A 27582-nucleotide genomic window follows, 5' to 3' on the forward strand; every position below is an offset into this window, starting at 1 on the left:
TAAAGGCAATGGCTAACCAGATTCTTTACAAACCAGTTAGTTATATTTTTACCCCCCTCCTCACTAAAAACTGACACACACACAGCATCTGGGATTAATCTGGAAAACAAATCCAAATCCAACATATCACAGTTTACTATTAGTTTATCTTGTAGGTACTATGGCTAATTCACATACACTTCTACAATTACAGAATTCCAAGTTTATAGACAGAGAGGGAGAAAGAGAAAAGAAAGAATTTAAAACTCTGAAATAAAGATATTTATAGAATGTGCGGTTGGGTGTAAGGTCAGGAGGGTAGCTTATGGCTATCTTTGTGCCTCTCTTGATGTCAGCTGTTAGGGAGCATGAAAGTTGTCTAATAAAGACAAGAAAGTAGCCAAAAGATTCTTTAAAAAAATGTATGTCTATGTAGAGACTTTCTGGGCTTTCCTTTAATAAACAACTTTAACTGCACACTTTTGCAATTATACTCTGAATTTTCACTCCCGAGTCAGGAGCGCAGAATCAGGAAAATTCCCAGCACTGCAAACCCGCCTTGGGAGAAAGCGCCCCAGGTGGTCCAATTTTATTCCGGGGACAGGGGTCAGATCCATTGCCCCTGGAACCAGCTCGGAGGTGAGCTGCCTGAAAGGCCAGCCTTGGTGCTCCAGCACTTTGACCCAGCTGTGAATAAAGCACTAAAACCAAAAAACTGCCTTCACCCCTCAAACTCCCTCATATTTCCCATGCCCACGTATACCAGCTCATGCCCCCCACCCACCCCCCCCATGGCTTCTCACACCCATGCCACATTATGCCCCTCTATCCACCCCCATGGCCCTTCATAGCCCCAATGCCTTCTCATGCCAACTAAAGCCCCCCACCCATCACTCTTTGCCCATACACCCTCCATGCCAACTCACTCAGTATCTACCACGGGCAGACCTCTGGACCCATGCAGAGATGAAAAAAAATTCTAAGTGTCTATTGATGACTTCAATATATTAAAAAAAAGCTCATTGATTAAAATCCCACTCACTACATTTATATTCCGTCAACAATTTAATCTCTTCCAAAAACAAGCATTTTTATTCATAGCCCCCACATCAAAGACTTTATAACCATTTGGAGCTGTCAAACTTCGATATGACGGGCACCCCGCTGTGATAATGATAGATTGTGAAATCAGTTATGCAGCATACTATAATGATAGCTCTCAGGCTTATGTCAATAGACAGAGTGAAACAGCAAGCACTGATTAAATTTTTTAAAAAGTCTGCATTTTAAAAACAAAGGCCAGGAGATTTAAATGCCTTGACAGCTTGACAGTTCCAATGAGTTTATCCACTTTTTACACACATTCATATTTACTTTTGACAATTCCAAAGGGTACTTGACGTCTCTCAAAGGTGTTCCTGGACCTCTCCAAAAAGTACCCTACCTCTCTAAATAACTCCAGCAGCTTTCAACCTTCTCCTGAAAAGTGTAAACCCACAAATTGCGTTTTAGACACCTTACTAGGGAAAATTGGACCTGTTTGAAGGCATTTGCACTTTTCAATGTGCAGCTGCCTCAGTGTACCACAGATGTGTAAATTACAACCCTCCCCATCCCCCCAACCCTGGTGTAAATGATCGGTGCTGGATTTGTATGTAGAGCTTAATATTGTTTCCACAATCAATCAAAATACTGGAGACAAAATTATGAACGTTGTTAGCTATTGTGAAAGTCCTAACAAATAAAATTTTGCTTCGAAGTTTATTCACTTTTCAATCAGAAATGGAATCTGGTACAATTATAATATGAATTTTGTGGCTGTATTTATCTCAGGTTACAGCACTCACTTCAAGAAATGCTATTGCAGTGTCTTCCTCTTGTAAGAGATCTGCATATATGTTTGCCCAGTGTAGGACAAGGCGGATGACCCGTCTCTTGTTATTGAGAGCATAGTCCATTTTCTCCTGTTCTGTGCCTTGCATTGCTTCTGCATGGTAAGTACACATGTGTTAAGGAAAGTCACATCATCTGTAAAGAATGTTTGGAAAACCACCAACTTAGATCCAATAACTTCTGACTGGGGCCAAAATCTCTGGTGAATTATCATTGTCATCATTGAACAGATTTTTAAAAGAGCATAAGAGATAACATTTGAATTCTGAATATTATAAACACAAATGCATCTTACTTATTTGCCTTTCTTCCTAGAAGACAAAACAAAACAAAAAATAATCAGTCTTATGTCAAGAATACTAGAATACATGGTGAGAAATAAGGAAAAATAATGACAATGCTCGCCTGGTAGGAACTATATGTTCTTGATTGGTCACCAATCAGCAGGAAGAAACCTGCTCTTGGATTTCAAATAGATAACATAGAAAACAGGTTCTCGAGACGTGAGCTGCTAAATAACTCTGGTGTGGAACAGGTTAACACTAGCACTGAGGTCTATTTTTGGTGCTGCAATTATGTTGAGAGCTTGTACATAATTGTCAGAATCAAAGGCTCATACAGATATTTTGTGCACAGCACTCACCTGTAATTCTTATTCTTTTCTGAAAATTTAATGTCTCAATCAACCATCTGAGTAACAACTATGACTGTTATCAATATATTTTTTTAAAATCCTGCAAAGTACTCTATTTTGAACAATTAGTGTTATAACCGTGGGAAGGGTACCTGAAGAATGAGGATGCATTTTGAAGGAACACAAGAAAAGGATATTGAGCCATTACAGCTGGGAAAAGCTGGCTGTGTGGCATAAAAATGCAGTGCATCAGAACAAAGTCATCAAGGCAAGGATCTGTCAAAAAAACTGAAAACAAGAAAGTGAAAAAAAAATCAGTATTAACATCCTTTTGAAAATTAAAGAAATTATGGGATCCTAACTGGGAAGCAACTCCACTGATTTTGAAAATGTAATTCATTAAAACAATTCAGCAACTCTTTGATTCTACAGTCTGTTGTGAAACCTTCTGTACCTCAGTTTTAAATAATTTATCATCTCTTGCCCTCTAAAATTTGGCCATATCATAGTTGTCACATAAGGAGTCAAACTGATCAGTGAAGAATTATGCAACAGAACTGGATGTATTCAATTAATACTTTAGAATTGTGTCAAGCCTTTGTACTCCAAAAAAAATCAATTTTGTGCAGGTCTCAACAAACTGGAATCAGGTTCTTGGATTTTAAGAGGCTAGAAACAAAATTGAGCTGATTTATATGAATAATTTCAACACTTATTAAATCAACTTGTGTGACACAGAAACCCAGGTAGTGTTGGAATGCTGTGGTATAGCACCTTTGAAAGGTCCTCTGGTGAAAAATACAGACCAGGAGGAATATTAACTCTAATTGGCAGGAAAAGAGCAGGAGAGTATTTAAAATGGAGCAACACCATTTCCCACCGCGTTCCCACTAATTTCCCTATTTAGAACCACTAGTATTAGTGGCAAACTCTCATGGGAGCCTCAATAATGAATACAAATTGGAGTGCTATGACATATATGGTACCCTGAACTTGCATTTATATAGCACCCTAAAGTGACACAAAGCCAAAGGGGAGACATTGGGCCAAATGTTGTTGTAATGGGGTAACTAAGGGCCTTTGCCATTAGTTAGACTTGCCCTTGCATATTTAACTTCATTTGCTTGGGTGTCAAGTTACTGTTGTTGCAATGATGGAAACCAGGTATCTGGGACCCAAGTAAACAGGGCAAGGGAACTATGTATATCTTAAAGATTGAAGGATTGTGAAACTAACAGTGCAAATGCTGAGAAGGAAGTATAAATTAGAGTGGGTGATTTCAATACTATATCAGGCATAGAAAGAGATTTTAAAAAAGGGAAAATAGATTGGATTATGAGGAAAAAGAGACAGAAAAGAATTTTTTTTTAAATTAAAAGTTTGACAATTGTTAAATTTCCAACAACAATTAAACCCTGAAGAAATGGGACTCCACGCTTACAATAGTTAATTTTCAGGGCCAGAGAGGTTGTTTAACAATAATTAAGAATTAGAAAGTTATTAAGAGTACTTAGATGGGAATAGTCAAGACTTAAATTTCTGTGACGAGTTTAATTTGTACCTACCATGTAACTACAGCAATCTGATGCATTTCAACATTGAACCCCTGTTGTTATTAAAATGTGCCTATTTGACCAAGCTACCCTGATATTTCCTTTTGTGGCTCTGTGTCAAAATTTGTTTGATAACACTGCTGTGAAATACCTTAGGATGCATTACTATGTTAAAGACTCTGTAGTTAAAGTTGATAAGGTGGTTAATTTTAAAGGGACAGGTCCTTCAAGATGTGCGATTTACAGTATCATGGACAAAAAGCAGAATGTGGGACTAAGCACACTTGTGCTTTCAAAAGCTAACACAAGCACAATGGGCTAAGTAATCATCTTCTGTGCTGTATGTTTCTATAATTTTACATACATGCAAATTGTTGTTGGAAAATTGTGACATTGTGGTTGAGATTTTAACTCACTAAAACCCATTCACTTGCAGAGAGCTAAAATTGGGCCTAATGCTAGCCTGAAGAGTTAATAATGTGCAAGTGTAATTTCAAGACTATTGTTTTATGATATTTAATTTGATCCTTGACAATACAAAAGCAGTGTAATAAGTAGTTATTGGTTGCACATCAACACTGTCATTGTTTAATCCGAGGGATAAAGAAAGAACTGAATGGATTGAACCAGTAGTATGCTTGGTTGCTGCTGATGATCAAACAGGGACTGAATTGATACATATAGGATGACTCGAGCCAATTTAAGCATCATTAAGGAATAAAAATGATTAAAAAGGCAAAAGAGCAATGGGTTTTAAGATGTGTTTTTACATGGGACATAGTAATGCTTCAACATGCTCTACTACGAGTGAAAGGAAAAAGATTCATGTTCACAATTCCCCTTGTCAGAATTCCCAGTAATAGCTGTGAAATTAGGAAACATCTCACGCAGGAGAGAAAGTCCACATTAGAATAATGGAAACAAGCATGTCTTGCTGGGTAGCTCTAGAGTGCCTAGTATTGGCTGGAATAATTTTGCATTGGCAGAAACTGGGAACAGATGTATGCTCACCCTCACCCTTCCTCTCAGTCAGGGACCATGGTGGAGGAACACCTGAAGGAAGGAAAAAAATATAAGCAGCTCAAAAAAATGGCAGAAAATTAAAATACATTATCCATTCAAACCTCAATGATAAACAATTACATTTCATAGTTTTTGAAACATTTTATTTCTTTATATATCATATTTTGAAGACAAAATGCAATTGTATTTATAACTGATTTTTATTTTCCCCTCTTCTATCAAATTTGCCCCATTAAGACTGAAGTGCAGTTTCTTGAACGCTGCTCTAAGTTCAAATATCCTTTGATTGAAATTACATAGAATATAAGAACATAAGAACTAGGAGCTGGAGTAGGCAATTCAGCCCCTCGAGCCTGCCCCGCCATTCAATATGATCATGGCTGATCTCATTTCGGCCTCAACTCCAATTTCCTGCCCTCTCCCCATAGCCTTCCAACCCATTACTAATTAAAAATCTGTCTATCTCCTCCTTAAATTTATTCAGTGTCCCGGCATCCACTGCACTCTGAGGTAGTGAATTCCACAGATTCACGACCCTTTGAGGAAAGTAATTCCTCCTCATCTCTGATTTAAATCTACCACCTCTTAGCCTAAAACTATGGCCTCTCATTCTAGAATGCCCCACAGGGGGAAACATCCGCTCCACGTCTACTTTGTCTATCCCCTTTAGCATTTTATATACTTCAATTAGATCTCCTCTCATCCTTCTAAACTCTAGTGAGATTTGGCCTAAACTGCTTAATCTCTCCTCATAAGACAAGCCCCGCATCTCTGGAATCAATCTAGTGAACCTCCTCTGAACTGCCTCCAATGCAACTACATCCTTCCTCAAGGGGACCAAAACTGTGCACAGTACTCCAGATGCAGTCTCACCAATGCCTTGTACAGTTGCAACAACACTTCCCTATTTATATACTCTATTCCTTTAGCAATAAATGCCAAAATTCCATTTACCTTCCTTATTACTTGCTGTACCTGCATAATAGCTTTCAGCGATTCATGCACGAGGACACCCAGATCCCTCTGCACTGAAGCATTCTGAAGTTTCTCTCCATTTGAATAATAAGTCACTATTTTATTCTTGCGACCAAAATGGATAACCTCACACTTATCCACGTTAAACTCCATCTGCCAAATTTTCGCCCATTCACCTAACCTATCCATATCCATTTGTAAATTTCTTATTTCTTAATTGCAACTTACTTTCCCACCTATTTTGGTGTCATCTGCAAATTTAGCTATAGTACCTTCTGTCCCTGAATCCAAGTCATTAATATAGATTTTAAATAGTTGGGGCCCAAGGACCGAACCCTGTGGCACCCCAATAGTTACAGCTTGCCATCCAGAAAAAACCAATTTATCCCGACTCTCTGCTTTCTGTTGGTTAGCCAATCCTCTATCCAAGCTAATATATTACCCCTAACTCCATGTGATCTTAAGTGTGAATTAAGTGGCCTTAATTCATGTGATTCCGGACAGAAGAACCTAGAAATTGGATTGTTCAACATGTTAAAAATAGCACTGAAAGGTAAAAATGGTATGTAGTGTGTGCACGCTCATTGGCACTGGGAGAATGTCACTTGTCAAATAGGTTAGGGCATCCTGGAATCATGCAATGTGCATGCTTGAAACCAGCATTAGGCCCACTTCTTATATAGTTTGAATTATACAAAATTAATACACTATTTTTACAACAGAAAAGCACATCTTCTCATGTAACATTGAAGTAGACTGTCAAATACATATCTCATTATCTCTGGAGAGATGCTGACGACCCCTGTGGCTGTAGAGATCAAATTCAAAGGGAATTTATACAAAGGCCAGCTACATTTCCTAAGCTACCAGAATCTGCCAGTCTGTTGGGCCAAAGGACTCTCCAACTTCCTTTGAAATTCTTAATGGTTGGAACATTAACAATCTCAAGTATCCAGACAAAGGAATATACATCCTTTGTTGAAGCCAAACTGGAGAGGTCGGAGTCTTGTGACATGACTCCCTGGTTGGAGGAACCTGTAACACTGCCTTGCTGTACTGCCAGTCAGTCTGCCATCTTCCATCCAGCAAGCAGCAGCTCAGAAAAAAGGCTCTGTCAGGTTTGAATAGCTGCCCCCCACCCCCCACCACCATCTGCAGTGTTTCTACTTGAACTCCTGTACCAGCGCCTATAAAACTAATTCATCTCTACATGCCTATCTCATAATGAAAGTTATCTCGACTGGAAAAGTGAATTATCCAGCATCTGTCTTCAGTCTGCTGACCTCTGTGAAGGAATACACCATTGGGCTTTGATTCTGGACTCTGGACTCACGTGAAACAATATTTTTTTATTCTGTGGTCTTTGCCATGTAAAATCTTTCTTTCTCTATCCCTCTTTTATTGTACGAGTGAAAAGGAGGCTATGTTGCAACCCTCCTCTTGTGTGGAGTGTGTGCAAATAAACTAACCCCTCTTGAGTTTACCCTACCTTGATTTTGCTGTGGGGTTATTAATAGAAATTGGATCACACCAAAACTGAGGCATTGTGAAATATCCCATCACTTATAAAGGGGGAAATCAAAATCAAAACAGATTTCTGTTTATGGATAAGTGGTGAGAGGAGAAAACAGCTGTTTAAATTAATCCCCCTCCTGTCCTTAACAGACAAATAATACAGGGAAATGATTCCTCTATACATTAAAACAATCTTCCACATTGAATCAATTTTAAACAGCATAATTCAAGAATTATATATAGCATTAGTCTTAGGAGTAGAAAAAAAACTTCCTTTGTTTCCATTTTATGTCCAATTTCTGTTTGAGGCTAGGGTAGGTGATTTATTTCAATTGAGCCTTTTCTGCCTTTCAGTTAGATCATGGCTAATCTGTACCCCAACTCTCTTTTTTACCTGCCTAGAGTGGGAGTTAAAGTCACAACCTCATGACTCAGTTGAGGGAGTTAACAATCAAGCCAAGCTTAAACTATCCCCAGATGATGTCGCTGAAAATTGCCATGCCAATGTCTCATTCACAAAAAGTGGAAAGCAATATTCATTATAAATAGTCAAAAACAGTGCTCTCAGTACAGAACCAAAGTACAAGATAAATACACATTTTATGAATGATTTGCATTTAAACAGCACCTTATTACCTCAGTGCATGACATATAGCAAATTACTTTCAAATGTAATGACACCTCTGTCGGCATATGCAGCAGCCATTTTATACACAGTGATCACAAGAACCTCGATGAGACAAACAGCTAATTGGCTTTCAGTGTTCTTGCTTAAGGAAGGAACACTGGCCTTGCTCCTCTTCTTTAGTGTTCATGCAAACATCCGCACAGGCAAATCAGACATTGATTTATTATCTCATCCAAAGGACAGATCACCGCACAATGCTGTGCAAATCTATGTCCCCAAGTCCTCAAGTAGGGCTCGAATCTTCAAACTTCTGCCTCAGAAGCAAGGGTATAACTAACTGAGCCAAGTTAATGTTGATACACAGAGCATCCACGGTACTTAATTTAGATATGTAGAACATATCATTTAAGTAAAAGAGTCTATTACCTAGATGAAAGATCTGTTATAATAAATGAAAATAATTTGAGAATTCAGATAGGAAGAAAAAAAAATCAGGAGATGATAGTTTTAGTGGCTTTTCAAAATAGACCAGGCAATTTCGATATAACAATGAACTTTAATTTATTTAATCATAAAACATACCTCCCTGAAATTACAGTACTAAGAAAATCAGAAGTCCTAATCCTATTCTTACATTAAAGTGAGATTGAAAAGCAGCAACTTGAAACCAGTTAAATTTATGTCTTTGTTGAGTTAAAAAATCGAACCTGTTGTTTCACTTGCAGGCAAATCAGGGCGTATAGTTTCCAGAAAGTGTTCTAATATTTTTTCAGGAGTTCCTGCCATCACAGTGTATCTGGAGAGATGAAAGAATGACTTGATTAATCACAGAAAATGTAGTTTAAATTACTGTGGACTTTTTAATTAACCTCCAGTTAAAAAGGACTAAACAGATTATCAAGATAATTAAAGAAAGGAATCATTAAAATCAAGATGTTGACTTAGACAGTAATTAACTGAATTTAATTTGTTCATACAGTATAAAACATGCTACTGCCATAAATGACTTCAAAAAAGGAGCTAATTCAAAATAATGATTAGGAAATCCTGGACTAGATAAAAAAAAGCAAGATGTCAAATTCTACACTAATTGATCATATCTTAATCACTTTTCATGGAATTAAATCCCCCTATTACACACTGACTGGCTATCCCACTAAAAAGACCATAATCATTGTTATTTTAAGCTGTACAGCAAGTGCTTTGAAGGGACACAATAAGAAAATAGTCTCCTTTTACTCTACCTTCACTTCACCCTCACTGCACTGTTCCCCCTCCCTTCCCATGATGATGAAACTGAGACAGTGATGAATTGAAATAATCTCTCAGACTTTCACAGCAGCACACATTGATGCTTGGACAACTCCTCCCATATCAGATTCCAAGTGGTACATATGGAATACCTACTTGTATTGTATCTGTGTGCTTCCCTGATTGGAGGTTTTGTTGCCCATTGGGATCTTCTCCAAAACCAACACGTCTTTTCCATGCTCTTTAAGTCTTACTTTGTTAGCCTCAACATCCTAAAGTACATGGAGGGGGAAGGGGGGTGGGGGTGGGGGGGTTGGTAGATGGGTGGTGGAGGGAGAGGTGGTGGCGAAGGGAGAAGGAAAAAAAACTGTCAAAATGAATCCTTTTTTTCCCCAGCTGAAAAATATCTGCTTACTTTATTGACCGATTTAAATGGTCATTTTCAGCCTTTTACTATTGATCACTTACTAGTAACTTGCTACTCTATTACAAGGCAAGCAAGAATAGAGGCAAAATTCTGCACTTACGAAGTAGTTTTAATTGATGCTTTCAGTACACTGCATTGATTTGTGTTTAAACTTAATGAAAAAGGTGATGCTACAAGTTAGCTGCTAAATGGTTAAATATGTTCTAAACTCATTAAAAGATTTTTACCAGTGGAAATTTTCAAGGTTTTTAATTCAGCTCACTTCATACTTAGAAAAAAATTGCTTTGGATTTATAACAGATAAAGAAAATTTATGGAGCAGACAATAATCCTGCTGCAGATAATGATCAGCATGAATCACTCTTCAGAGAGCTGCAGACTTGCCATTTATTTAATGTCAAATTAGAACATTTTAAAGCATTTCAAAACTGCAGCATAAAATGTGACTAATCCATTAATTTATTCCATGGTATTCACTGGTATAAACATAGATGGAAAAGATTCCTAAATCCCTAAATCCCCATACCACAGCAAGTGCTCACACTCTTGGGAAGCACAGAAAGTAACGGAATAGCTGAGTTTATGTATGTTAGATTTGACAAGTCAAAGAGCACTAGAAAAATAAATGGGTGTTTAGTACACTTCAAAAACATTGTTTGCCATAACGCCAGTAAAATTTGTAATAGGCAAGGCCAAAGATAGAAACTTATGTTTACTTAATTTGTAAGTCATATATTTTAGGTTTGCAAGATAATAGAGTGGCCAATTCTGAACTCTAAATGCAATGGTAATAATTTACACCTTACTGCTGGAGTCTAAAGCTGGCAATGTGGGTTGAGTGCCCATTATTGGAAACCATCTAAATTTTCTTTGTCATTGAAATGCCATCAATTTTTTTCTGCTTTTTGTTTAAGAATATTTGCGCTAACTTAAAATTAATTATGGTGCAAGCTTCTCCACTGACAAATTCCTATTAAGTATATATTTTCTTGTATACACTAAATATTTGAAAAACACATTACAGGTGCTTGATGCTATAAAGTACATCCAGTCCTGCCTGAACATTTTGTTTATTTTTCAAAGGGTTATTGAAATTACTTTAAAAACAATGGATCAGTCTTTCCCCAATGTTGTCAGGATTCCAAACAGTTATGCTATTATCCCATTATGTCTTCGAAACACAATAAACCTACAATTTTATTTTGAAACTTTTAAGATTTTTTTTGAGCAAAACATGAACCCTGTTGCTATAAAATGCTCAGGGTAAACATCGCAAAAATTTCTTCTGTTAGAAACTGTATGCCAAAATTAAAACACATGGCCCCTTGAAACCAGAAGTACAACATTCAGCAAAAAATCTTTTAATTAAAGTGAGGCAGTCTATCCACAATAGCTTCAGCACTGAAACAATGGTTAATAATAATCTGAATCTTTCAGAACAGGTGATAGTATTTACCAAATAACACGAGACACTTGTTAATGGCATTACAAAAACGAATAACTTTTTAGTGATTCTGAATGCATGCTTATATCTGAAAGCCTCTTACTCGAAGGATTCTGTTAAAATCTTCTTTATCGACACGTAGAAAATGACAATTATCTTCACGAAGCACTATGGAGGCTGCTCTTGGAGCATTGTTCACCAGAGCCAACTTCCCAAAATCATCTCCTTCATGTAATGTACAGACTACTCCCTGCAATATTAGGTCAGATTAAAGTCATTTAAGCCAAGCAACTTAGAAACCTTTATAGTTATTGCCTACAATAAGAAATATATACTTCCTTCCTTTTATACTTAATGAAAAGGATAACTTAAATACTCAGTAAATCATGATGTTAAGTATGAGATTCATTTACATTTTAATTGCTGTAGGGAATTAAAATGATTATAAATCTACTACAGTTAATTACATACAAGATGGGCATGAACAAAACTGTATGCATTTTCTGTTTTAATAGATATAACATTCAAAATATAACATCCCAGAAACAATTTGTATGACCTTGATGCGTGTTCATTTAATCTTGTTTCAATATTCCTAGAATCATAATTGTGTAGGTCTGTGATTTCTCATAACCGCTATAAAAGTTGATGAATTGAAAGTTGTACCTTGCCATAGATAACAACATTCACTGTGCCCTTGAGGATAATATACCATGAAGTGCCCTCTTCTCCTTGATTAAACACTGTAAATATGAAAGCAACAATCATCCTATTTCAGCTGCACAAAACTGTCAAGGCAGTTGACTTTTAACATACCATACTGAAAATGCTAAGAATTGTATACTCAATTCAGTCTGCTGATGAATCAGTATATGTCAATGCTTAATCACTTACACATTTATCACCTCTATATGAATCTATTAATTAAATTTTGAAACATATGCAATATTAATGTTGGATTGATGTCATTTTTCAAACCTGTAAGGATTAAATGACAAAAGGTGATCAACCTTGAACATTAACTCTGTTTCTCACTCCATATATGCTGCCATATCTGCTATGCATTTCCAACATTTTTTTTTGTTTTTACTTACAATTAACTGACCATGCATTTACATCACATCTTGCAGACTGGTATTCTCATGAACTCCTTCAAACAATGCATTTGGTGATCACCTTGGTTATTTTGCTTGCAAAACTTTTTAAACTTAGCTAAGGTCAAGTAAAATGTCTTTTTTACTTTCCTTTCAGATACAGGTCTAACATTTACTCCCTTAAAGCTCTTTGAATCATTCAGACTAGTTCTATACTTACAAACTGTCCCCGCTTTGGCATGAGATTCAAATATCAAAACACCAGCAAGCTCTCGCTTTACCTAGAAATGAACCAAGTTAAAAAAAAAACATAATTGAAAGACACAAACTCCAAACAAGTGCTAGTTTTATGAAGCTGATTTTTATAATAACATTCAATACTTCAATTTTAAAAATCTACAGTGAACGTTGTGTTATCCGCCAGTCTAACAACCGGAATTCTCTACTAACCAGAATTTCTGATGTTCCCCTAATAAGATTCGCCACTTTACCAGCTGTAAGTTATCTGGAACCCGTACACTGTATTACCTTATAATTTAATTTATATTTAATGTACTGTTTAAGATTAGAAGTAAAAAGAATACTGTTCTTTACTTCCTGAGTACTTGCATTTTAGTTCATGCTACAAGTATTGCGCTGTATTCCATTGATAAATGGAACTCACCGTTAACTGGCATTTTTGATTATCCGGCACCTCCCATTCCCTGCACATGCTGGATATTAATAAAATTTTACCGTATTATGACACTTCAAAATTAAGTTGCGCAAACCTACACAACTTTGAAAGTATTTTATTCATGGATACTCTTAACAGGCTTAAATTATAGACATAAAAAAATGTGACGATGATATTACTTGGACCCTGCTAAATTACAACGAACAGATGCCTTTGGCTTATATTTCAGTGGGTCGGAGGTTATGATATTGTTATGGGTGGAATACTTTGGTAGGCAGGGAAGTGATTAAAATTTGGAAGAGGGCTGGCAAGTGGGTGGGAGGATGACAGTGGAAGAACTGTAAGGAATTCAGGGGGACTGGGGTTCGGAGTACTATAGCTTCATTGGTATTAGAAAATTGTTTTCATTTTCTTCTTGACTACTACTGCAGAACTAAATTAGATGTTTTGTTTTTATGGCAGGGACAGGTAGAGGCCTGCAAAAGACAAATTTCCAGTAAATGCAATATTTCAAGCCTTGATCCACTAGTTGAATTTGGACCATTTCACAACCTCAAAACGAAGTATGAGGCATTCCCGATTTAAACGTAATTACTTGGAAAAAACAGCTCACAGAAATCAGTAGGGAATGAAAGAGATAATCGAGTTGCTGACTGCCATGTGGAAATGTAGTGGGGTAACATGCACTTGGCATTTTGAGCAGAACTGCTCTTTATTTCATTCAGATAATACAGGGTCATCAGTTTCTGATGTAGGTCCTGACTGGTGAGGAAAAACAACATTGCTGGGAGCTGGTGGGAAAACTGGGCCTTCTTCTGTTAATAGTGCTCATCTCACTGAATGTGTCAGTCTAGAAATCAGGAGATTCAAAGTGTGCTACCAGGCCTTGGTCTATTTAAAGGAACTGAAAACAGACCTTTAAAAGTTCACACAGTGCTGTTAAAGGACAACTATGCCAGTAGCTTTCCACAACAGATTATGGAGGAGAAGGAAAGGAGGGAAGAGAAGGTGAGAAAGAAAAAGAAAGCAGTTGGCAAAGGATAGAACTGGAACCAATCTTTACACTTTTATATTTAAAGAGTACACATTACAAATGTACGCCTCCTAACACAACAACCTGTGTCTGTCGTCAGTCTGTGTCTATTTATAGGGGCTCAAGTGAATCACTAGTTAATGTCCACCACCAGCTTACAACTAAACATAATTAATTACAATTAACATTCTCTTCTCTCTCCTTAAAGTTAATACGTACAACCAAAATTTCAATACAAATCAAATCAAAAACCGCCATACTCTGTGCAAAGCATTACATTGCAAGCATCCTTCTTCCAGGACCTCTAACAATTTCTTTGTACGTGTTTATATTTGTAAAACAATTGACAGCTGATGACTTGCATCCACCCATTTAATTATAGAGATTTCCTTTCTCTCCTGCATTTGTTTCAAGTCAGCAAGGTCAATTAGTAACCTTTTCTCACTTACACTTCAAATGTACATTATCCCACAATGAACGATTATCTACTAACATTCAATGGGTATGTTATCTTCAATATGCCACTGTGCAGAATCTCACAGAAAATATTTGACACAGAATCCCATATGAGCTGCCTCCATAAGAGCCAATGTTTCACCAGCCCAAGTATTTTTAACAATCTTTCTTTTTTTCTTTGCTTCCTAAGCTAAAAGAAAACATTTCCCATATTTGCCGTAAGAAATATTATGGGATGGATTTTCAGCAAGTCAGGATGACTCAGAGCTCTTTAAAAAATAGCAGGTGGGTCCTGATTCTGAAATTCCTGACCCCAATCCTGGGCAATTGGCTTTTCGTTCAAGATTCTTGTTTGTGATTGGAGCATGTTACTTTCAAAGTTAACATGGAATTCAACTGTATTATGATGACTATTTCTCAACGGATCTTTTACTGTGAGATTACTAATTAGCCCTGCCTCATTGCACAATACTAGATCTAAAATAGCTTTATCCCTAGTTGGTTCCATAGCATACTGCTCCAGGAATCTGTCATGAAAGCATTCCACAAACTCATCTTCCAGACCACATTTGTCGAGTTGATTGGTCCAGGATATATGAAGATTAACATCCCCCACAATTATTGTCTTTATTACAAGCTAATAATTTCTTGTTGAATTCTCTGTTCAATGGTATAACTACTGTCAGGGGTGGGGGGCCAATGTGTGTCCAACAGGTCACTGTGATGCGTCTAGTGTGTGGGTAGAGAGTGAGCATGCTTTCCGCTTGTGTGCATGAGTTTGCTTATCATTTTCAGCCCAACCGCGGGCTAGCAGCAATGTAAAGAGAGCCAAATGCGTAAGCCTCTCCCTGTCAGCACATAACCTCTCCATTGGCAAGTCTTTAGCTGTGCCTCCTCGTGGTGCCACATGGATACTGCATCCCTCATGGCCCCAGGATAAAGCTTCGTAAGAATTGAGGTTTGACCCCAGACATGCAGTGTGCAGGCCCACTGGCATGTGAACACGCCCTGGCACTTATGAACCAAACTCCTAGCTATGGGTGAATAGCTCCATTGCCTTGTAGATACATTAGGAGAGTTGAAGGCTAAAAGACTAAATCCTGAAAATATCTGGTGTGGAGACCAAAGGCAGACTAATGCCTAAATACATCATCTTTTTAGCAGCTCTTGCAACCAAGCCGGTGCCAAATATAGTGCTTTGCGTTCCTTTGCATTCAACTAGGGAGGTAGAGAGGGGGATATTGATGTTTGGGCAGCTGAAGGCCCAAAGCTTAGCCCAGGCTTGTGCCCTGGAGGGGACCATCCAATTTCACTGCTGAGCATTAACACAACATGGGAGATAGCAATTACAAACAATAAGCCCAACTCGTTTGACGTACGGAACGGGTGCTGCGAGCCATCTCCGACAGTGGGAGGGACCATCGTGTCCCACTGGTCAGCCACCACCCACTTCAAGTCAGGCAGCCCCCGGCTAGCAAGCTGCTGACCCACCACAGTACATATGCTTCAATGGGTGCTTGGAGCTTAGTGTGTGCTCAACAAGGGGACGGAATTCATCGCACATGAACAAAATAAACAAAAGGAAAGATGCTGCCAACTTTTTGATTGGCGAGCTGGAGCGTCATGTGCATAGAACTTAAAGATGACTTGCAGCTGGTCATTAACACACGTAAGATAGCTGCAACCGACATGGAACTTGATAGGCTGAATATCGACATAGCATCCCGAAGAGAGACCAGACTTGCCAAGAGCACATCACTGAAAAAAATACATTAGGTATTCATCCGGCAGGGGAAGAGTTCAGAGGAAATGCTTGCATAAGGTGTAGGCTTCATGGTAAGGAACTAGCTACTCTTGATTATAGACAACCCCAGCCCCCCAGCAAATGGTTCAGAAAATGTTCTCTCCATCTGCCTCAACTCAAACAGAGCCAGTTAACCTCATAAATACCTATGCTCCAATGTTCTGTACCATTACAGAGGCAAAAGACCAGCCCTGCTACCTGCAGAATCCCAGAGTCAGAACACCTTTAGCTATTGGGGGATTTCAACATATTTCAACAGTGGACATGGACCACGAGGCATGGCCCTCCTGCCTTGAACAACATGGCCTGGGAAAGATAAATGAGAACGGACAGAGATTGCTTGAGTTTTGCTGCTACCATGAACTAACAGCTTCTTTCAGAAGAAATCATGCCATATGCGGTCCTGGAGACATCCAAGATCAGGGCATTGGCACCAGCTGGATCTGACCATCACCAGACGTGACTCTCTGAACAGTATTCTCAATACACACAGCTATTGTGTGTCTATCAACACTCCCTGGTGTGCATCAGGGTGAGGATGCAACTCTTTAAACTTTTTCATTCAAAGCAGAAATGCCGTCCTCTTATCAAGATCAGCTGTACTGCTTACCCAGACAAAAACCACCAGTTCCACTACTCAATGGAACAGGTGCCCTCTGGCATTCCCACACAGAGTACAAAAGCAAAACAGAACATACTTTGAGACACCATCTACAATACTGTACTGCACTCTCAACATATGGGAAGCAAGAACTGAAAAATGCTTGCTGGTTTGAGGCTGATGGAATCGGTCATAAATTAAAGCAGGCTGCTTGGCTTCAATTACAAAAGATATCTGAATGAGAAAGCTCTGAATGCACTAAGAGCCACTTGAAGTAAAGCCAAACAGGTTGTTAAGGTGGTACACCACTGATTACTGGTTACAACTTTTCCTGAATATGCAGATGTCCTACGGCACAGGGAATGTCAGGGCCATGTATGAAGAGATCAGAAAGGCAACAGGCCCATCAGCAAAGAAAATGGCTCCACTTAACTGTAGGGAAGGTACAAGGTTACAGGAATATGGCATGGGAGTGGGACTAAGTGGAATGCTCTTTCAGAAAGCCAGTGCAGACTTGATGGGCCAAATGTCCTCCTTCTGCACTATAAAGTTACTGTGATACCGTGAATTGTGTATCTTCAAGTTCTGAAATCACCCTGGGATTCGGGGTAGTTGTGTTCAGCCAATCTCTGCAGTCTATCCTCAGCATTTCTTGGCAGGACGAGGTTTTGGCACATGCCATTTTATCAGGATACCCTCATTGCGAAGCCAATGATGTCTACGCTGGCTTAGCCACGTTCATTGGATGGATGGCGGTCGTATATGAATTGGCCACTGGGTCAAGATTTCCTGGGTGATCATATCTCTGCTACAATCCTTCTATTATTTTACGCCTTATTTTTATTATTGTCTCTATCTTATGAATTATGATCACTTGTTTTACTTGTATTGTCATCACAATTTGGCACAGGCCACCATGACGATTTTCAATAAACCAGTCATCTATAAGGACACCTGCAAGCGAGATATGAATATGGGCATTGACACTGACAAAAGGCTGATGGCTGTAGCCTCCCGAGACCGACTGTTTGGAAGCACATTGGAAGAGGTGAGCGGAAAAGAAAAGCTCAGCTTGCTGGGAGGAGGAGCCAGAAAAAATAAACAGAGGCTAGGGAATCCTGTACCTTCTCAGCTTACTGTCTGCCTCTGCAGTGGGGTAATGGGCCACACCAGGCGATGCTCAAGAATTGGCTACCGCAGCACAATCCATTGTCTATGGGATGGAAGGCTCCCCACAATCCATAAAGGGAGCCAATAAACTACTCCCACCAGCGCTTTTGACTCTTGGTATTCCTAATCTGCTCCTATATTGACCCTACTTACTGATCACCTGAGCCAAGACCCTTTCTCACTAATGTCCTTAAGTCATCCTTTGCTATCAGGACTACCCGTCTTTTCAAAATGTTATGCACCCTGCGAATATTTATTTCCAAAATATGGTCACATTGTAACCATGAGCGGAATTTAATGCTCCCTCCCCACCCGCAGAAAAGTTCTGAGGTGAGGAGGGTGCGGGGTGGGGACCTGCCGCCTCCCTGCCCCCTACCTCCAGGGGAGGAAGGCTTCTGGGGAGTCTTCTTGCCCAGATGCTACTTGAGGCCCTTAAGTGACACTTAGGGGCTTCATTCCACTGCTGCTATATTCAACCAATATTGGGCTGGGGGCTCAACATGTGGGGAGACAGACACCATCATGGGGAAGGGGGGTGGGGGTTCTTGTTTAGAGGTACTCTGTACCTGATTCGAGGGACCCATCATCAGGAAGCGGGGGGCCTTTAGAGAGCCAACGCCTCTCTCTCTCCTCAAACACCCCCTCCAACCCCTGCTGCGACTCCCAGGTTGCCCTCACTTACCTTTCCGGCCCCGATTTTCCAGCCCTGTCGCAGGCCGGACCTGCCGCAGGCGAGGCGGTGTCCCAGCCAGAAGTCCATTGACTTGCGGCGGGACCAGAAGATCCCGGAGGCGGGCGGGTGCGGAAAATCCCGCCATTTATGTTTTAGTTTCCTTTAGTATCTTTTTCAGAGACGGTTTCAGATATACCTCTCTCTGAAAAGTAGCTCCTGCAGAAACGTGGCTTTTATGTCGATTAATCTACACTCCCATGAATGTGTGGCAAACTCTAACATCTGTCTCACCCAGTCATTCTTGAGAACTCCTAGCAACTAGCCTCACTCTAGCCTTATAAATCCCATCTGCAAGGACTTTCTTAATACAAAGCCACCTATGCTACAAAGCTGCTTGTCCCTTACCTGGTGCCCAAGAATCTTTTCAACTCTTGATTCTTTCCAACTTTCCAATTCCCTTGGTTTTGACTCTCTTACTTATTTGTCAAGTTAATTGGCAGCCAAAATTTCATAATCATGAGGACTTCTGCTTCTAATTCTATTCCAACATTGTTCTGTGGCCTTTGTTTCTTTGTACAATCTACTCAAACTGTGGCCTCTACTTCCACTTTTATAGTCTGTTAGGACTACCACTGCGAGAACTGCCTCTTGCACCATTGGGGAATTTTTCTCTGGTGCATGTTTACTTTCTGATGCAGGAGTCACTTCCGGACTTTCTAACAATACTTGCGTTGCATTTTCTTACTCTCCACTCTTTCACCCCATTCTGCCAGTCTATGAATCTTGCTTCTTAGCCATTATACTGACAATTCAACCAATATTTAAACTTGTAACTATTCCTACATGTCCTACAAATGGTGCGTCCCTCTAGATCCCTCTGGAATATATGTCATCCGAGTAGCCACTGTGGGCAACTGGCCTTTGGAAATGATAGCTCTGTCCTGATAGACAGCAGGAGAGGCTATAACTTCAGTTACTACATTCCCTCCCCCTTTAGTTTTTGACTGTTTCTACTTAGAGAACATTTGAATTTCAGGTTCCCCCACAGGATCGACACAAACCAGGAACTGCAGCACGAGACACATCATTAAAAAGTGGCAGTTCTGGGTTAGGCAACTCTACAGAGACATCAGGCATGTCTATTCTAGGTCAATCAGCCACCTCAGGGATTGATAGTTTGACATTAATCACAGGAATAGTTGATTGTTGAAATATCTCTCTATCACGAATATGGTCCATGTGTTTTCGAATGATTTGGTCTTCCACTTCCACCTGGCTGGGTGAGGGACCAGTCTCTGAGACAATGGTTCCAGGAACCCAACAAGGTCCATTTCCAAAATTCTGCATGAATACTGTACCTCCTACAATTAACATGTGAGTTGTCAAGATGGAATTTTGTTGTGGAGATCAAGAGTTGTTGTCCCTTCGCAAGTGAGAGAACCACTCTTGACAGAGCTTCACAGTGCTCATCCAGGCATATCAAAGATGACAGCACTTGCGCGAAGCTATGTTTGGTGGCCAGGCATACTGTGATTCAATTTTTGATTACCTTGATTCCTCTCTCCACCTTCCCCTCTAAGTTTGGAAACACCAGATGTAACCTTGTATGTGGGCGGCGTTTCAACAAAATTCAGATGGCGTTGGACCTGTAGTCGAATGTGGGGTTGTACGATAATTGAAAAGAAAGCAGGAAAGTTGAGTTTCTAGAGTACCTTCTGATAACATCTTCACTCCAGATTTGAAAGTTTGCACAGCTCTCTGAGCTAAACCATTTGATGAGGGATGGTATGGGGCTGCTTTAATATGTCTGATTCCATTTAAATTCATGAAGCTCTGAAACTCTGTACTGGTAAAGACTTTACCATTAACAGAAACAACAATTTGTGACAAAATTGGATCTCTGTTTGTCTAATTTCTAATTTGCTTTACACACAGGGGGAGAATCCAAGAAATTCAGTTAATAGCACAACCTCTTGTGGCACTGGAGCGTGTACAATGCTATCTGGTAATGGGAGATGACGGAGTGCGTCCGCATTTGCGAAATTTAAGCCAGGACAGTACATAAAGGTATACTCATATGCAGATAATATCAAAGCCCAATGTTGTATTCTTGATGATGCTATTGGTGGAATGGCCTTATCCTCACTGAATAAACCCATTAATGGTTTATGGTTTACTTGCGGCATCCAATACTCTTCATTCCAGCTCCTTGAGCTCTAGTGTCAGATTAGTCTTTGCTAATCTGATTTCTGTCTTTTTTTTTTCTGTTTGCTGCAGAGTTTTGCCTTGTCCTTTATTTTGATTTCACAGTCGCACAAGTTTCTCTCTGGTGAAATCTTGACTTGATTCAGTTCGGTAGTTGAGTTACCCATGGCTTCATTACCCACTTGCATATTGGAAAGTTCTACGACTTTTCCTTTCAATGCCTTTTTGTTTCATTCAGCTGATTCTTCAGCTCTTCAGTCTCTTTCTTGTATCTCTTGGCTTCCTCCTGGAATATTGAACATTGTTGAGTCTTCTCTGCCAACTGTTTCTTCAGTTTATTCAGAGTGGCACTAAATTCATTTTGTTTCTCTTCATGATTTTCCAGTGGAACCAACTCTAACCTGAGGATTCCTTGCATCGTGTGAAGGTCCTTCAATTCTCTGAACTCATCTGGAAATACACTGCCATATTTCCTCGGCAGTTCAGGAACTCCTCCCGTTTTCAGGTGAAATATTTCAGACCGGTCAAGCTTGATTTTCTGTAACTAGTCTCGGCCCAGAAGACTAGGTCCTTCTCCTGTCACCATTATCACTGGAAGCTGAGATGTCTGTTGCCTAAAAGACACTGGTACTGTGGCGATGCCCTTTACCCGAATAGATTCTCCAGTGTATGTCTTCAATTTAGCAGTTGTCTGCTCCAAATTCAGTGGCTGGGTACCTTCATTTAGGTATTTAAATGTGTGCTCTCCCACCACTGTGGTTGAGGCTCCCGTATCCACCTCCATTATTAGTGGCTTCCCATTAACTTGGAGTGTGACAGTGAGAAGTTCGGTTTTTACAGCGGCGATGTAATACAGGGAATAGATGTCGGTGTCAGCAGCTTCAGGCTCTGCTGTATTTTTCAATTCAATTATATTGGTTTGCTGCTTTACGGGCTGTTTAGACTTTGCCCTGCATTGCCGTACTTTGTAATCTTTCTTATGGCAGTTATGGCATTCTGCCTCCTTGAATCTGCAGGTGTCCGGTCCGTGGTCACCCTCACATCCGTAACAAATTAACCTTAGAATCGCTGCTGAAGTATTTCTATGAGGCCTTTTCGTGTTTCTAACAGCGGACATTGATACTATGATGCTGTGTCTCTGGGTTTCATGCCACACCCAGCGGCAGGTTCCCGCCCCACATGAAGGACAGCGCCATGTTGTGCAAAGCCTGCGAGAGTCTCTCGCAGCACTTTCCATGGTGAGGCATATTTGCAGGGCGCATTTCAAATCGACATCAACCTCTGCGAGTAAACGGCACTGAATGGCATCATCATGAACTCTGCAAACTAATCGGTCCCGCAGCACATCACTTAGCATGTCCCGAAGTCACAGTGTTCTGTCAACTGCTTCAGGTTCGCTACATAGGACCCTGGGAGAGTCCATCGCAACGTAACTAAACTTAAATTGCTGCATTATTACGGAGGACTTCGATTGGAAATGTGGTTTCACGAGGTCCACTAATTCGTTAAAGGACTTAGAATTGGACGTGTTCGGGGCCATCAGGCTGTGGATGAGATTGTATGTCTTGCTACCACATACACTCAAAAGGATCCTTTCTGCTTTTCCTCCGTGGTAATTTCGTTCACTACGAAATAAAAACCAAGGGGCTTTTCACACTGGCTCCAGTCTTTCATAGTTATGTCATAAGGATCAATTCTTCTGAAGAGTGGCATGACTGGTGAGTATTCTTTTCTTTTTTCTTAAGACTCAACCTAACAAGGCGAGGTGCAATGTTGCATCCATTTTACCCTCGTCACCAAATGTAATGACTTGACGGACTGGACAGGTTTCAACAAGAAACAGATAAACTTTATTGCACAGAGCTTTTCAGATTCTACATGCTTGATCAAGACTCTTATCAGGAAGCCCAGCTTCACAGAATGTCCGCGCTTAGGGCTCATTGGTTGGAACCTCCAAGAACATCTTGTGACCCCTGATAGACAGCAGGAGAGGCTATACCTTCAGTTAATACAATATCAAATCTCCTGAATTAACTTTGGTCTCAGATAATAATTTTTAATGATGTCTCAGTGGTCTCTGAAATTTCTCAGAGACCTCAATCTTTATGAAAGCCCTTTTCCCTGCATGTAAAGCATGCAAATGTGCAGAAGGAATTGAAATAATTGTAGAAGCTTGTAGAGCAGGAAGATTATTGCACGGCATAGAAACCAATTTGGGATTTTGCACATAGGTTAATTGATAGGGACTATAACCCTCCAACCCATCTGGTGTGAATTCTTTGTATAAACTGCCATGCCAGGAGTGAACTTGCAGTCTGGTTGATCAACTAAAATTTTATGCAACATTTCGATCACGGAATGATTACTTTTACAGAGTCTATTGCTGAAAGGACTTTTAGCTGTGGTATTCACGACCATTATGTTCATGTTTTCACACATGTCTCTGAACTTGTCATTGACAAATTCTCTCTATTATTGGTCAGAAACTTCACTGGTGTTCAAGTACAGTCCCTCTCCATTTCTCCATGTTTTTATCTATAATCATTTTGTCCTTACTATATATTATTGTAGAAGACTAAATCTTCACCAGATCTACAAATGTAGAATGAAAATATTTCTTTGTCCCACACCTTTAGATCCATGGCAACTATCTTGTTAAAGTCACGTGTGAACGAAAGACTTACAATCGGATTTGGCAGCATCCTTTAACACTTTTTACTGATTTCTCACTAATCTCTTCTATTAGCTTTGTATACTCTTCATCAACCACATCTGTATCTTTTAGCAGGATTTTTAACCTTTGACAGGTAAGTTGAGCAAATTGTCTGTGCAGCTTTAATAGTTTGCTAATTTCTTTGATTTTTATCATCTAATGCCATTAATATTTTTTTAAACTCTCTGATGGGAAACATCAGGTTTTGTTATGAGGATACAACAATGTTCTGACTGGATAAATGACAGGTCCATAATTTTTCAAAAATAATTGCCTTGTCATGCTCCATCTGAAGTTTCATTTATGCTTTTTTCATAGAAAGTTTATTCAAAAGCATAGGTATCATGACATACAAAATGACTTTGTCTAGCTATCTTTCAAGGAAGTATAACTTTCTTTAGTGACCTCAATAGTAAGCGAATATAAATAATGCTTTTAGATTCCTTAACCTTGCACTGATTTTCACTACTTAATGAATCAAGGTAACATTTTAACGACTCTAGTCCACATACTGTCAAAGTGCAAGCGCTGCACCGTTGAAGGAATCCACGAGAACTGCATTCCTCACCGGACTAAACTTCCTTGTTATCGGTTTAGATTCATCATTATCTTCCTTCATCTCGTCATGTGCATTTCGAAAACCCTACTTCTCTGCTTGGGCATTTCATTGCATAATGATACTTTGAGTCACTCCTGAAGAGCCTATTAGCTGTTCTTTGGGTATTTCTGGAACACCCTAATATTGCTGTTCCAATTCTGTTTTCTGCTGTAATATCCAGATTTGCTAAAAATGTTTTCATCTTCATTCTGCCTGGTTTGAATCCTTCCACTGTATTGGTACCTATGCCCAAGATCTGAGCTGTTTCTAAATCTGGCAATTATTGGGTCCTATTCTTTGTGTCATTGTGCAGAGTTCTAATTGTTGCATGAAGTTTGAAGGAAATGACTGTCATCCCAGGATTTCTTTCAAGGCCACAGAGATCTGATCCAACAGGTATCCATGTCCGAGAACCAAACCAAGAGCCTATGAAATACCTTAACTTAATCCAGCAATTTAAATGCTAGCACAGATCTCAGGAATCCCAAATTAAATGGTCAATCTTTTATAAAATCAGTTGAAGTCCATGATATATTGTTCAGTTGAATGACCATCTGTTTTCCAAAATCTATCAAAGTATGGCCATGCCTCAGATTACCTTGCTTGTAGATTTTATTCAAGAGCCCTAATAGAAGGTCCAAACCTTCCTCATTATACAACTGATAGGCACTCAGTTAACACAATACTTCTAATTTTACATCTAGCAGGAAGTGACAACACCAAGGTCATACCTTGGTAGGAATATAATTCGTACTCACACATGGACTTCAATCTTTCACTGATCATGTGATTCAGATTCCAAGAACATTGGAGAGTAATCATACCTTGACAATCTACACTTACCTTCTGTCATTTTCCACAATAGCTTCTAGAATTGTATATTTCGAGGGGCCAAGTGGCCCACCCCTGCTCCTAATTTGTATGTTTGTATGTAAATTTAGGCAACCATTCTCTGCTACGTGTTGTTATCCAGAAAGCCAGTTGATGAAGGACAAAACTGGAGCCAATCTTTACACACTTTTATATTTATTTACAGAGCTACACATTACAAACATATACCTCCTAACCCAGCCACCCCAGTTTTAGTTGGTGCCTATTTATAGGAGCTCAGCGAATCCATAGTTGATGCCCACCACCTACTATAATTAAATACAGTGAATATATAATTAATAGCAAGAAGGAAAGAGAAAGCAAGAATGGGGGAAAAATTAGGAAAGTAGAAAGACAGAAAGGACACACAGGAAAGGGTGCAGTAAAATGATAATTTTTCAGGTGAGAGTGGATTTTGTAATGATCTCTCATGTATCCTCTCTCTGAGACACAGACACAAACATAATCGCTAGTTGAAGCCGGTGTTTAATAATGATTCTGACGACCCAATGCCAGTTTAAATGACTACTTGCAAGCTGTAACGCAAATCCAACTATGTAGCACTTACAGAGCCATAGGAAGTTTTTTATTTAAACTCACTATTTATTATAAAGTCAGTATTGTTATAAATATTTAGTTCATTGTAATGTTTGAGGGGTAATTTTTAGTTCTGGGAAGATTAAAATTAACTGTAGAAAATGGGATAAATGCAACTCTAGCAGCTTGAAGACTAGTACACTTAAAACGCTGGAGCCATGTTGACTTAAGAGGTTAACAGCTAGAAAGGTAAGGTCATAAAACAGCAGGTGGGCTTACTTAGTTGGAGAATTGGAGCCAAGGACTGGAATCTTCTAGACACTCCACAGTGGGGCCAGTGAGTCACTGAAATCTCCATCCACATCGGTGGGACCGAAAGATCCTGCCAGTGTGAGGGGCTAGAACATTCTGGCCATGGTGCCTCCTCTGCTTGCAAAGAAATCCAGCCCAGAGTTGTTTTGTTTTGGGGGGTCAGAGCTACAATTAATTCAAAAGCATTCAGTGAGCCCTGGAAGGCTACATTATCATGGAGATGGCTGGAGCATAAGAATGTTGTAGGGTTTCAATGTATCTGTGTGTTTGCTTGGGGAGTGAGTGTTCCGCAGCAAAGGAAAAGGCCATGCTGGCAAAGATGCTGTGGTTAGCAGGCTCCAGGCAGCAAAAGTGTTGATGTTAGTCAACTCTGTGTAGTTGGGGCTCAGGAGAGGTCCTGTAGCCGTTTGAAAGCTTTGTGCAGTTCTGGCTCAGAAGTCCAGGAGAGCTGAGAGGGTGTTAGGAGGTCACTGGCTCTGCACTGGAAAGGTTAGTGCTTAGAGAGGGCTGGAAGTTCTTATACCTTGGTGTAGCTGGGGAGATTGGATTTTGGTGAAACCCAGGGGCAGTGCCAGCTCAGTGAAGCTACCAACTATTAAAGAGCTGAAATTGAACCAGTAAGTAGAGGTTCAAGCGCAGACTCGGTGTTCTAAGGGATCAGAGTCTCGAGAGACGAGATTGGAACGCTGGGATGTGTGTAGTCATTGAGGCAGTCTAATTTGGAGAGACTTTGAAAGAATTTAGTGGCTTGATCTTCGAAAGTGAAAAGTTTGGAGGGAGACAGAGCTTCAACGAGATTGGTGGACTCCGTGTTAACTGATGTCTAGATGGGTTGCTGAGAAATCTGTGGGATCTGTCTTGGTCACATTTGCTATTTATTGTACAGTGTGTTCTGTTCGACCACAGGTTACCTGTTAATTCACATCTCATATTAACCCTGAATGTTAGAGTATAAGACAGATATTGTGAATTGTTTTATCTTTTTGACCTTGTACAGTGAAGTTGATTTTTGTTCATTCAAAGCCCATGGAATCTTGCAGCTTTATTCCCTTGGTAAATGTCTTGAATCTCAAACTTTGTCTGCTTTAAACAAAACATTATTGGTCCCTTGCTGGATCTTACTAAAAACTTGGGTGTCTGGTCTAGGATCACAACAATGTGGAATCAGAGGAAAGAGGCTTACTGTGGTAGAAAGCCGAGACAAGGCATTAATATGTAACAATTCTTCATATATGATTTCTAAATCATCAACTGTCCTCTGGCCTGGCCTGTGAATTAGACAAAAAGAATACAAGTAATAGTAAATTTATTCAATAAAACATTGGTTATTAACCATTCTTAGACCACTTGACAATGGAAACACTTTCCTACTGTTCTTGCCTCAAGAAAATTATAAAGCCATTTGAAGCATGAAGTGATTTCCATTACATTGCAATCTCAAAGCTTAATTTGGTTTAATTTATTAGCATGCATAAATTACTTTTTTTTTAAAAATACAAACAGATCGACATGTATTTA

At 39.5% G+C, this 27582-nt stretch overlaps 1 protein-coding gene across 6 annotated transcripts in view; it reads right to left on the reverse strand.

Annotated features, from left to right (window-relative positions):
• The window catches only part of rapgef4a (Rap guanine nucleotide exchange factor 4a), a 346899-nt gene that overhangs the window by 101901 nt on the left and 217416 nt on the right, over positions 1-27582 (reverse strand). For all 6 annotated transcript variants that reach the window (XM_078552090.1, XM_078552089.1, XM_078552088.1 and 3 more), the window contains 9 exons: positions 27248-27332; positions 12637-12697; positions 11989-12065; positions 11426-11572; positions 9608-9723; positions 8908-8996; positions 5071-5112; positions 2704-2794; positions 1827-1977 (listed from right to left, as the gene is read on the reverse strand). In XM_078552090.1, coding sequence (XP_078408216.1) covers positions 1827-1977; positions 2704-2794; positions 5071-5112; positions 8908-8996; positions 9608-9723; positions 11426-11572; positions 11989-12065; positions 12637-12697; positions 27248-27332 — 859 coding nt within the window. The remainder of the gene's footprint in view (positions 1-1826; positions 1978-2703; positions 2795-5070; positions 5113-8907; positions 8997-9607; positions 9724-11425; positions 11573-11988; positions 12066-12636; positions 12698-27247; positions 27333-27582) is intronic.

The sequence above is a fragment of the Cetorhinus maximus genome, chromosome 11, assembly GCF_964194155.1.
Source record: "Cetorhinus maximus chromosome 11, sCetMax3.hap1.1, whole genome shotgun sequence".
Classification (NCBI taxonomy): Eukaryota; Metazoa; Chordata; class Chondrichthyes; order Lamniformes; family Cetorhinidae; genus Cetorhinus; species Cetorhinus maximus.